This window comes from Momordica charantia (assembly GCF_013281855.1).
Source record: "Momordica charantia cultivar OHB3-1 chromosome 8 unlocalized genomic scaffold, Mcharantia_2.0 BLBB01000008.1, whole genome shotgun sequence".
In the NCBI taxonomy this organism is placed as follows: Eukaryota; Viridiplantae; Streptophyta; class Magnoliopsida; order Cucurbitales; family Cucurbitaceae; genus Momordica; species Momordica charantia.
The window spans coordinates 28,925,863-28,938,612 of NW_028275166.1; the positions used below are offsets into that span (position 1 = coordinate 28,925,863).

The following is a 12,750-nucleotide window of genomic DNA, read 5'->3' on the forward strand; positions in this document are numbered from 1 at the left end:
TGTACAGAAAATGGTTCTTTTTTATTATTATTGTTTATTATTTATGTATATTATGTCAAACAATTATACCTAGTTCAATTTGTTGAGGGATATATCCTCGACCAAAAAGTTAGAAGTTGGAATTGCTCTTTCAATTTGCTAACCCAATAATTTAAAGTTGCAACATTAAAAAAAATATATCTAATTCTAAAAGAAACTTAAAAGGATATCCAACTAAATTATCCAAAAAAAAAAAACAAACATAAACCAAGAAGAAAGAAAGAAAGGCATTGAAATTGGACTTTTACCTAAAAATCTCATTCACTACAAGAAAGTAGAGAGAAAATGAAAGAGGGAGAGAGAAGAGGAGAGAGAGAATAAGGATGAGGCTATCCTCAAGAGTATGGATATAGTGCCTACATGGCAGCATCCCATTGGCCCAAAACCCAACATCCAATTTTTCCATAGGCTGAGATAATTCCACAAAAGAATTATTACCCATAAAACAATTGATTCCCCCTCCCTCAATGTGTGGTTATGATTATTCCCTTGGTTTATCTTATTATTCAAACCCCAACTCCAAAACTTAAAGCGCTGGTTTTGGTTTTAGAGAGCAAAAAAGGGGAGCTGAGATTTTAGCCATGGCTGCCACTAATCTTTCATGCATTGCTTCTGGAGTTGTGATCCCTTCTTCAGCCACCATATCATCTTCTTCTAGGTTAACTTCTGTGGCCTTCTTCCCCAAGAATCCCAACCCCATTTCTAGAAGATTGGTTATCCGTGCCGCCGCCGATGAAGCCGCTCCCCCGCCGCCTGCTGCCGCCGCCACCGCCGATGCCCCGGTTGAGGAGGCTAAGCCTAAGCCTGCCCCAATTGGCCCCAAGAGAGGTGCCAAGGTATGAATCGTAGATCTAGTTAAAATTGAATAGAGATGGCAAGTTACGATATTTATCTAAGTTTAGAGTTGATGAAATTGACAGGAAAATTGATACTGGTAGAAATTGAATTTTTCCAAAAAAAAATAAAAATAATAATAAATGATTAGCTCAAATGAAGGAGTAATTTATTTTGTGCCCTTTTATTAAGTTAAGTTATTGTTGATGTTTGATTCTCTTTGAAATCTTATCATTTATTTGAACAGGTGAAGATTCTAAGGAAAGAGTCCTACTGGTACAAAGATGTTGGGTCTGTTGTAACAGTTGATCAGGTTAGACACTTGATAATTTATTCATTTATGAATTCTTTTTTTTTTTTTCATTCTTTCAATTAGTGAGATTTCACACACGCAAAACCAAGTCGCTATCATTATTTTTACTGTTTTTAGTATCGAGTAAAATTTGATTCATAGAATCAAACAACAGTAGATTATCTACTGCTGTTAGACCTTCCACGCTAATAACAAGTTAAGGATGAATAAACCACCATCAACTCAAAAGTTTAAGTTGATATTTGCGTATGATGTTTAATTTGACTCTTAAGTTGACGTAAAGAAATTTAAACACAAGATGAGCTCTCTAACATTTAAATTGTTTATGTTGGAACAAATTTGGTGGTATTGGTAATTATTTTGTAAAATAATTTGGAAAAAATGTATGTACTAATGTCTAAGGTGTAAACAATATTTTGCAGGACCCGAACACTCGATATCCAGTTGTGGTTAGATTTAACAAAGTAAATTATGCAAGTGTATCAACAAACAACTATGCACTTGATGAGGTTGAAGAAGTTGCTTAAGCTTTTTAATGTGATTTGTGTATTTTTGAGTTAAATGCTTGTATAAATACTTCCAATTTCAATCTATTTCCCCTCTCTCTATGAGTGTGTGTTTAGTAATTCCACCCATAATTTCTCTTCCCTTTTAAATTATAAAGTTTACAAGACTGGACTTTTGATGCTTAGTTTGGGAGATGAATAGTTTTTATAAGGTTTTTAACTCAGAAAATAGGCCAAGGATATAAAAGTTGGAGTTTCAAATCTCCACGCTCTCCAAAATAGAAATAGAAAGAAAGAAAAAAAACATGTAAAGGAGTTGTATATATAGATTTTTTTGGGATATTTTTTTGATAATTTTTTACATTTAAAAAGATCACAAACAACATAGAGAAAAATTCTTAAATGAGAAATGGAATTTATTAATATATTCGACAAGAAAAATAGAAATTGTGAAAATTATTAGAATTCAATGTTGTAAGTCATAAATACATAAACGTAAGTTTTTCTAAAACTAAGTATAATAATTCAATGATAGTGTCAAAGTGAGCATAATTCGACGGTAATTGGCATATACCTCCAACGAAAAGGTTGTGAGTTCAAATCATCTCCCTAATGTTGTATTAAAAAAAAGAAACAAATACATTTGAACACAAATTCTACCTTATTAGTCAACTTGAGCATAGGTTAATTAGTTAAACATTATATAGACGTTCAACTCTCCTACCATATTGTTGAACTACTAGACAACTCTTTTTCTAAAAAAAATTAATTATGGAACTACGCACAAAAATAAGATAAATGTAGGGGCAAAAGTAGCAAAAGAAAAAATTAATAGTAGTAAAATTTGAAACACAGCCTACGCAGAAGAAAGCCAAAGTTCAACATACTTTTACTAAATACGGAGCCCAAACAATGGTATACCTCGTTTGATATATCTGATTGGAAAAGTATTATATATATATATATATATATATATAATTTGATATGTTAAAGATCTCACATTGATAAGATAAGGGATCTAACAAGCGTTTATTATAGACATGGACTACTTCTCTCATTGTCAATTAGTTTTGAGATGGAATCTCATGAATATTAATATAATATATCTGACTATGAGTGAATCTTGCGTGTCAACATTCAGGCCTCTTTCCACTGCCCTAACACCTTAGGAATGCCTAAGTTTAATAAGCCTACGAAGAAGCTTAAATCAAAACTTGCATATGGTCCGTGTTATTATAGAGTAGAAGTTGGCTGGAATTGAACAAGATGATTAATATCAAAGGGGTAAGTATCATTAGAATGTTGGGCATTAAAGGCTCTGCTCGCTAAATTCTTCATTCTAATCTCAGTTGGATGAACTCCATCCCAAAATAAATATTCACTCCTATTGCTGCATACTTTTCCAAGAGGAACACATTGCAGCCCATCAGCTCCAACTTCACAACAAGGAGTAATTGTATTCACTTTGCCTGTAAATTTATATTTTTTAGTGAATAATATTCATTACTCAAAAGAAAAATACATTGCTTCAAAAAGAAGAAAATATATAAGTCGGTTCAATAATGATTTCATTTTTAGTTCTCCGTTTTAAAAGAACTATATATGCTTGTTTTCTCGCTATTTCTTTAATATGTTTCTTACCTTTGATAATAAGACAAAAGGAACACACAAATAGAAATAGTGGTTGTAAGCTTAATTTTCAAAAATTGAAAACCAAAAATAAAATGGTTATCGATCAGATCCATGATTTTCAATTTTTAAAAGTAGAAGCATTTTATTATTTGTTAACACAATTTTTTTTTAGGGTTAAATGATGTGTGAGTGGAAATTTGAACAACCATCTTTTGAAATTTTAATTATAATGTCTTAACCAATTAAACTATACTTGAGTTGACAATTATTATACACTCTTAATGTATTTAGAGTAAACTCTATTAATAATCTTACAAAAAAAAATTATTTATTCTAAAAGTTGGATCTCTCCTTAGGGAAAAAAAGGTCATTAAAAAAAACAGCTTTCCAAATATATATTATTTTACCAGCAAAATTTTTCTAAAAACATTAAACTATTTTTTTCATATACAAAACAAGTCTTTAGAAGGAAAAAAACAAACAAACAAACAGTTTGACCATAGCTCAAGTGTTAAAAGCATACTCTTTAATTAAAAGGTTGAAGGTTCGAATTCTACCCCACATATTAGTATTATAAGACATGTTACCTTGGTTTGGAGTATCGTGTCTCGCAATGTTGTAGACGTCGATGAAGATAAATTTGGCATCGGTGAAGTCGGTATTAAGATCGTTAATACTCGACTTGAGGCCAATATTAAAAAGTTGAATGGCATTGTTGATGTGATCAACACATGGAGAGTCTTTGTGGTCGAAGGTAGCCCTTGCATATGGACTACATCCTGCCAATGCCGCTCCAAAAATGGCTAACTTTCTAGCTCCCTGCCCATACAGAGTCTGCAATATATTCGAAAATTATAAAAACCAACATGTGACTATATTATGCAACCATTTTCACATTTTTAGATAGCAATATTTTAAACTCTGTTTGATAGCGGTTTTGTTTTAGAAGTTAAACTTGTTTACTAATTATTTATTTGTCTTTTAGGGTGAGTTTAGTTTGACATGTCTTTTACAACGATACCCCAAATACGTCCAAGTATCTTCACGATTATATGATATTATCCACTTTGGGCATAAACCCTCACAATTTTGCTTTTGGTTTAATTATGAGGTATTCTGATTAAAGTCTCATACCAATAAAGATAATTGTCCTCATCTATACACCATGAATCGTTCCCTTGCTTAACCAATGTGAGACTGTGTTTGCATTTCTCTTACAAACTCAACATTTTAATTTAAAGCACAACAAAATGCAATCATCTCTGATTGATCAAGTGCTTAAATGACAAAGTGTCGAGTGTTCGTCTAGAAATGATTTTTAAAGCAAACCTATTTTTGTAAAATATGCTTTTTTCATTTATAACCCAACACTATAGAGTTCATAAAAAAAGAAATACTTTTAGTTATCTAAAATCACCAAGAAACAAATATTAATTAAACATAGCTAACTTTTGAAAATGCTTCCCTAGTAGATAAGTTAGACATGAGTCAACAAGGCCTAACCTTCAATTGGTGGGAGAATTGTTTGTTTAGAGCAATGGCATATTGTTGTGGAGAAAATTGGAGACTTGTATTGTAGGAAAGTGGCATAAAATAATTGTTAAGATAATCATTGCCTCCAATATTAACCACATACAAGCATCTTTCAAGATGTGCCATGGTAGCGCTGTTGTTGTTTCCCAATATGTTATGGATTCTTGAAATGGTATGATTATGCTGTATCAATTGTTCATCGAAGCTTGTTCTTTCGCCCTGCAAGTGCATGCAAATTTCATCATAAACATGTAAATGAACAAAAGATGTGTGATCAGGTATATATATAAAATTTATGTTAGACGATATATATTAAAAAGTTGATAACAAGATAAAGAAATGCCTAGATGGAAGAAGTGGTTGTAATTTAAGCTTAATTTTAAAAAGTAAAATGGTTATCAAACGGACCTCAATAACTCAATTTTAGCCTTTTCAATGAATAATAGTACACTAGAAGCATGAGAACTACACAAGATATAGGGTAAAAAGCTCCTACTTTATTAATTGTTAATGTGTAGAAAAGTTATATTATTGTAAGTTAATTACCTGTGTTCTTCCACTTTCCTTGCGAATTCCTGCAGCTCCAGATGCATAATTTACGCCTTTGAGAATGTCCCAACCTGTTGTATTCTTAAATGGTGGGATGTAATTCTCAAAACCCAAAAATTCACCTGAAAAAGGAAAAATCATTATTATTCATCTTATTCCCCCTTAGACTACTTAGGATGATTGCTCAATTGGTTAAAACATTATATCTCCGATTAAATGATCGTCGGTTCAAATCGCCATCCCATGTGGCCATGTTGTTGTACTAAAAAGAAAAAAAGACTGGAAGATTTTAGAAACATAAATGTTTGATAACTATTTCGTTCGTTCAAACGTTTCTGTTTCTTTGTTTTTTATAAAGAAAAATTAATGGCAAAACTCCAACATCCATGAATTCAAGTATGATAAAACAATCTTTTTTATGTTTTGGAACAAATTGGAAATGAGAACATGAAGAAACTTGTTTTTGTTGTTTCCAAAATTTCTCCGCAGAAACAAGAAACGTAGGACTTAACGTGTTTCTTGTTCCTTCATTTTTAATAAAGAAAAATGATTTGCATAACTCCAACAAGATATGATAAAACAACATTTTTATTTATGTCGTGGAACAAATTGGGAAATGAGAACAAAAAAGAAGAAACTTGGTTGTTTCTAAAGAACATGATTAGTTGTAAAATACTTAGATTTCTAAAAAAATTGGAAACGAGAAACGAAAACGTTACGAAACAAGTTCATAGTTCGTTAATTGCAAAAATCTTAGATTTCATAAGAAAATAAAAAACAAGAAACAAGAAATGAAAACGTTACCAAACGAGGAAAATTAAAAAGGTTGTTGCAACGAGAGAAAGAGTAAAGGCGAACCGATGAAATCTGCGATATTTCGGCCATTGGAGAACCTTCCGGTGGGCATCATTTGCTTGGAAAAGTCAATTCCATAGGGCCTGTAATCAGCTCGAGCAACTCCCCTGTTGTTGTTATTGTTTCCATTGTCAACCAAAGAATCTCCAAAAACGAAATAACATGACACTAATGGGGATCCACTTCCACTTCCATCCACCCAATCAATTTCAAAACTGAAACTTATTGTTAAAACACAATAAACCATCAACAATGCCACCTTCATAATTATTAAGGAATTAATCTTGAGTTGGTTGTAAAAAGAACCAATGTACAATTTTTTTAGTTTTAGTTTGATTGAGAAAGCTATTTTAAACTCAAAGTTGTGGGACAAGCCCTTAAATTGGGTACCCCAAACTTGGGATCCATTAATATGGTTCAGGTATTTGAGGAAATTAGGTGAAACTAAATAGGTTTGGGAAGTCAAATAAACAACTTGGATTTGGATGGCTTGTGCCTTTAGTTTTGACCAAACCAATGGCTTCTCTATACCAAGCATTGTTAATTATGTCAATACAGACAAACTAAAAAGGTTGTTACAAAAAGATGGACAAATACACAAGATAGGGATATAAATTCTTTTTTTTTTTTATATATATATACATGGGTGTCCGGGCCAGCTTATGCGTACTTCGACTAATGGACAACCACCGGAAAACACATAGGAATTACTAATTCCTAAGGTAGGTGGCCATCATGGATTTGAATACATTCCCTCTTAATTAACCCTAGCTCCTTTAGACCAATATAATGAGCCACCCATGACGATTATATAGGGATATAAATTCTTATTCTGAACGTTAGAGTTTCATTGGTTTGCCCCAAACTTGAAACTGCGTCCAGTCTTCTACAACTGCAAGTTCGACTGTGAACATAGAAGATTACAATGATGTTCTCTCAACTCATATAAACCAAGATGTTCTACGCCCTTTGTCTCCACGACCTATCACTTATTAGAGGGCTAAACAACTACAACTAGCCTTGACGACTCTCATATCTAAACAAGAGTGAGCTGAACTAACGAAGATCAAGGGGTAAAGACAGAAAGAAATTCTATACATGGTGCTAAATGAGGATACAAGAAAGAGATGGCAGAACTTTGTGTTAAAAAAATTTATTATTACAATTTTGTTATTTTCGTATTTTAGATGTTTATGTTTTGGCCAATGATGTGGCCTTAAAAAGAGTTCTTATTTTTAGATATTTCTTTTAATTACTTATGCCGCGCCTCAGTTAGGAGTAGTATAGTCTTTTATATTCCACTAGAAACACGTGCAGTGCATGGGAAATTTCGTAGTTTTTATTTCAATGTTTAAAAATATAAAATTTATAATCTAATTTGGTTTTTTTTAACTCTAAAGGTTTACCTCACCAAGTTTTTTTGTATTTTCAATGTTTATCTCATAAAACAACGTCTCAATAATTCTCATCACCCACTAATGCGGGTTAATGTGACTAAAAGTATTATTCTTCAATTACTTAAAAAAACTTTCTATAAAAAACACGTATTTATGGATTTTTCATCTTTTTTTCCCTAAACATAACGATACATAAAAGTAAATAAAACTTTGTTTCAATTTCTGATTTGAGTCATTGAAAAATAAAATGACAAAAAAAAAAAATAGTGAGAGATAGAGATGCGTTCAGGACACCCGTTCTTTGCCATGTTCGAGTTCCGGTCCAATTTCTTGCCCTAGCTCGTCGGGAATGCCAACTGCAGCCATATTCCGATGGATTGCTCCAGCTATTTTCATCACACGATGATCACCTTACGAAGGAGGAGGTCATTGAGAGAGTCATCGCGGTTATCAAGTGTCATCCCAAAGTGGATCCGTCCAAGGTAACTCAATCTTATCACTCATTTTCCCTTTCCTTTTCCCAGTTGATTGAATCGTTTGGAAAAAAAATAACTAAAAAAGTTGAATATTCGATCAAACAATCTAACTAAATATAAGAAAACACAAGACATTGACTAAAGGAGAAAATTAACACACCGAAAAAGAAAAGAAACTCAAGTTTTGATGAAGAAAAAGTTGGAGGAAAGAGCAAGAAAAAACTCTATATATAGTTGTAGAAAATTACGAAACTTTTGAAATTCCTTATTAATTATAATTCAAAATAAGTTATAACTTTTTAACATAGAAATAAAGAGACAAAACTCTCCATATTCTAACTCTTTATACGAGGAGTTTATTAGAAAGAGAAAATTAGAGAAAAATTTATATTTGAAGGACAAAATTGCCCTCAAAATATTTATGGGAATGTTGAAATTAGAAAAGCAAAATAGGGAGAAAAAGTTTCTCCCTACAACCCCTTTTATATATACTATAGATTTAAGATTAGCGCTTTAATCATGTGAAAAAAAACATTTATTTCACAAAATGAATATTTTTCTTGCAATCTTGGCTTGAGACAGAGAGTTCATCCCATTTGCAATTCTTGATTTAGAGTTGCATGCTTCAACGTTCAAGTAGATTTATGATTAACCTTGATTTTATGGAGCGTTCATAGTCTTGAACAGGGAATCAATTCTCCTTATCTATGGTCTTTGATCACTAATGTAATCCTTCCCTAACCCTTCCTTTGGGATTGATTCTGAATTGATTTGGGGTTTTAGGTATTGACAGTTAGGGGTTCTCTTGTTGGAGTTATAAGGAGTGCAAACAAAGTTTCACATTAACTAAGAAGAAGGTGATCCACCATATACAAGTGATAGGACAATTATCTTTATTAGTACGAGGCATTTTAGGTGAAACCAAAAGCGAGGATGTTATGTCCAAAGAGGGAAATATTGCATACCATTGTTAGAGATGCTTGGAGTAACCATTGTCATTCTTTGTTCTTGATGTTCACAATGAAATGTAAAATTTAGAGATGATTTTATTTCATTAACAACTTTGATTTTGAATCATTAATTAATCGACATTTTTTTCCGAAAAGTTTTTGATATGAATAATAGACCCTTTTCACCTTCCACAATTATATAATATTGTCCACTTTGAACATAAGTCCTCAGATTTTTGCTTTTGGTTTCAAGTACTTCTTTTGAGATTTGATCAAAAGAATAGGTAGATGCTTTACTGATAACCTATGCTTATTCACATGAAAATATTAAAAGAATGCATTTTTCAATTACCCCCAATACATTTAGGTCCCGTTTGGTAACGTTCTTGTTTCTTGTTTCTATTTCTTTATTTTTAATAAAGAAAAATGAATTATATGATCGCGATATCCATGAACTCAAGTATGATATTATACTATTCTTATTTATGTTTTGGAGCAATGAGAAATGTGAACCAGAAAAAAGAAACTTATTTTGGTTGTTTCCAAAAATTTTATACAATTTTGTAAATGTTCCCAAAAAATAAGAAACAAGAAATATAGTTAGTTGCAAGATGCTTTTAGATTTTTTTAAAGAAAATTAAAAACAAGAAACAAGAAACAGGAATGTTACCAAATGAACCCTTAACATTTTGTTCAATTAATAAGTCTTTGATGAGGCAAAGTATATAAAACTTTAAAATCCTAACTTAAAAAGAAAAAGGTTTTTTAATCTTCACAAACTAAGAGGTGGATTTGGCCCTCCTTCCTTCACAGCTCTCCACTTGATAACCATAACATATATGATTTATATTTTCATTTAAGTTGTAAGTTTGGTCCTAACTTGTAGAGTTGTGGCTATTTTGTTCATTTATTTAAAAAAAAAATTATAAAGATCTCTGCACTTTGATGTAGCTATTTAGTTCTTATACTTTTTCTTTTTAAATAGCTCACGAACTGTTATGCAATGGAAACCGAAAGTCGAGGTACAGGTGAAGATCGGAAGGAAGCCACTGGGCTACGATGGGCTCGGTCCCGACCCGTGGCACGGCCCACGGCCCTCCAACGGCCCTTCGTCTTCGATCCACAGTTTCGCCCAGGCCCGCCAACGAAATTAGGGTTAGCTACCTATGGAATGTTCTGGAACAACCTGACGACTATAAGTAGCGATTCAGCCTTAGAGGTAATGACATCTAAAAACTAGCTACATTTCACATTATCCTCTTGCTAACTTAAGCATCGGAGCCCGTGTGACTAGAGTCGCACCGGTTTAGCTCATCTGGTTTTGCAGGTACTAGTCCCGGATCAACAAGTTTGGTAGGTGCGAGGAGGAGAACCGGAGGACCGAAATCCACGCATCAACAATTGCCGCCGTCTGTGGGAACGACTTAAAGCATCCAGTTGAGCAACATGACACCAGAGAGGAGTCCACGACGCTCTGATGATGACTGCTCTTCCAAGAGGAGGCTGAACTTGGGCGACCCCCAGGTTGGAGGACCCGAGGATGGGACCAGCCAGCCAAACCAAGAGCGTCAGGAGGGGTTGCCCGAGGTGCAGGCATTAACGACCCCTGAGCCATTCTAAAAGCAGTTCGCGGTCTTGGAAGACAAGGTAGAGGGCATGCTTCAACGCATGACCCAAGTCCTTCGACAATTCAAGGACAGGAGTCCGACGAAGTGCCCCTTGTCAGAGACCCGAAAAAGGGGAAGGGCCCAGCGGAAAGCGATACCGAGGAGTCAACGAACAGTGCAGAGAGCAAGTTGCGGATAGGTGGAAATACCAGGCGACGAACCCGAATTTTCGACCCTCGAAAGACGAAAAAGCAACATAAATCCCCGGCACCAAATGGGGGAAAGAGCGACCATGATGACAGAAACTCTGAACCGATAAGTCTCGACAAAGGCAAACCGGCAGATCGGCCAGAGTCCTCGGAGAAGCGACATAGCCACAAGGAGAAGGGATTCGACCTCAAAGAACTACTGGATCAAGCCGACTCACCGTTCACGGAGGAAATCATGAGAGAAAAGGTCCCTCCAAAATTCAAGCTACCCACGGTGAAGCAATTCGACGGGACGACCGACCCAGTGGACCATCTAGAGCTTATCGGGAATGGATGGATATCTACGGAGTGTCGGAAGCGGTCAGGTGCCGGGTATTCTCGACTACTTTAAACGGGTCGGCCAGAATATGGTTTCGAGAATTAAAACGAGGGTCAATCTCGAGTTTCAAGAGCTTGGCCAGAGCATTCGTGACCCAGTTTGTAGGGGGGCGGTGTCGGAGCCGACCCGTGGCTTATCTCTTAACCATTAAGCAGAGGACGACAGAGAGTCTACGCGACTATGTAGCCCGGTTCAACGAGGAGAAGCTGCAGGTAGAAGGCCTTACAGAGATAGCTGGCCTTCATGTCCGGCGTCAGGGATGAACATTTGTCATTCTCGTTCGGAAAGAGAACACCGAACACCTTCTCGGAGGCGCTGAGCCGAGCTCAGAGGTACATGAGCGCTGGTGAGTTCTTTTACTCAAAAAGGGAACCTAACGGAAAGCGAACCGACCCAAAGAGGGAGGGGTCGGGAGATAAACCGCAGGGGTCGAGATGGGAGAAGAGGGATCGGAGTAGCCAGAAAGATCCACCCCGAAAATTTGAAAAGTATACCCCACCACCGTTCCAATCGAGCAAGTGCTGATGGAGATCAAAGACCAAAGGTTGCTTAAATGGCCGGAGAGGATGAAGGCCCCGTCAGCTAAGCGCAGCAAAAGCAGGTATTGTCTTTTCCACAGGTATCACGGCCATGCAACTCAGGATTGTTTTGATCTCAAGGAAGAGGTGGAAGGACTAATCCGAAGGGGCTACCTCAAGGAGTATGTAGAGGAACCTAAAGCGACCCAGAACGGCGAAAGCGACAAGTCTCCCGCAAGAGAGATTCGAACTATAATGGGGGGCCCCATAGAAAGAGAATCCGGGAGAAAAAGGAAAGCAGATGTGCGTGAAGCTAGGACGGGTCGCGAGCAAAATGAGGTCTAGCACGCGTATACTACAAACCGGACGGTGACAATTGAATTTTCGGAAGACGAAGCAACTCACCTCCTTCACCTTCATAACGATGCACTTGTTATCACGTTGAAGATAGCAAATGTTAAAGTACATCGAGTCTTGGTGGATGGGGGCAGCTTGGCGGATATCCTCTCCTGGACAGCCTATAAAGCTATGGATCTAGGAGAAAAGGTGCTCAAGAGTAGTCCGGCACCACTGGTAGGATTTGGGGGAGAACGGGTCATCCCCGAAGGGAGGATAGAGTTTCCAGTAACATTCGGAAGTGGGCCGAAGAGTGTCACTAAGATGGTGGACTGTTTGGTCGTTAACTACACATCCTCCTACAACGCAATACTGGGAAGACCGACGATGCATATGCTCAGAGCAATACCATCCACATATCACCAATCCATGAAGTTCCCAACACCGGGTGGGGTAGGAGAAATTAAAGGAGAACAACGAGTGTCACGGGAATGCTACTATACCTCAATGAGGGACAACGACAGAACTTCTACTAAGGGGGGCTGTTGACCTTTTATTTCTTCCTTCAAATATGGTCGTTTTCTACTTTTAACAAGATTTCTAATTATAATTCCTTG

At 35.7% G+C, this 12,750-nt stretch overlaps 3 protein-coding genes across 3 annotated transcripts; 2 read left to right on the top strand and 1 right to left on the bottom strand.

The window, feature by feature from the left end:
* Window positions 1-499: 499 nt before the first annotated feature.
* LOC111014100 (photosystem I reaction center subunit IV A, chloroplastic) lies at window positions 500-1,812 on the top strand. Its single transcript, XM_022288713.2, has 3 exons — window positions 500-875; window positions 1,121-1,186; window positions 1,609-1,812. Exons 1-3 carry the CDS (start codon window positions 621-623, stop codon window positions 1,711-1,713), a joined length of 426 nt encoding a protein of 141 aa, XP_022144405.1. The 5' UTR covers window positions 500-620; the 3' UTR covers window positions 1,714-1,812.
* An 881-nt stretch (window positions 1,813-2,693) lies between these two features.
* Window positions 2,694-6,561, bottom strand: LOC111014098 (GDSL esterase/lipase At1g29660-like). The gene is made up of 5 exons (XM_022288711.2): window positions 6,265-6,561; window positions 5,404-5,528; window positions 4,828-5,076; window positions 3,912-4,158; window positions 2,694-3,161 (listed from the first exon to the last, which is right to left on the bottom strand). The coding sequence occupies exons 1-5, from the start codon at window positions 6,524-6,526 to the stop codon at window positions 2,926-2,928; spliced, it is 1,119 nt and encodes a 372-aa protein (XP_022144403.1). The 5' UTR covers window positions 6,527-6,561; the 3' UTR covers window positions 2,694-2,925.
* A 5,242-nt stretch (window positions 6,562-11,803) lies between these two features.
* LOC148209895 (uncharacterized) lies at window positions 11,804-12,682 on the top strand. The gene is made up of 2 exons (XM_088127019.1): window positions 11,804-12,136; window positions 12,245-12,682. The coding sequence occupies exons 1-2, from the start codon at window positions 11,804-11,806 to the stop codon at window positions 12,680-12,682; spliced, it is 771 nt and encodes a 256-aa protein (XP_087983145.1).
* The last annotated feature ends 68 nt before the right edge of the window (window positions 12,683-12,750 follow it).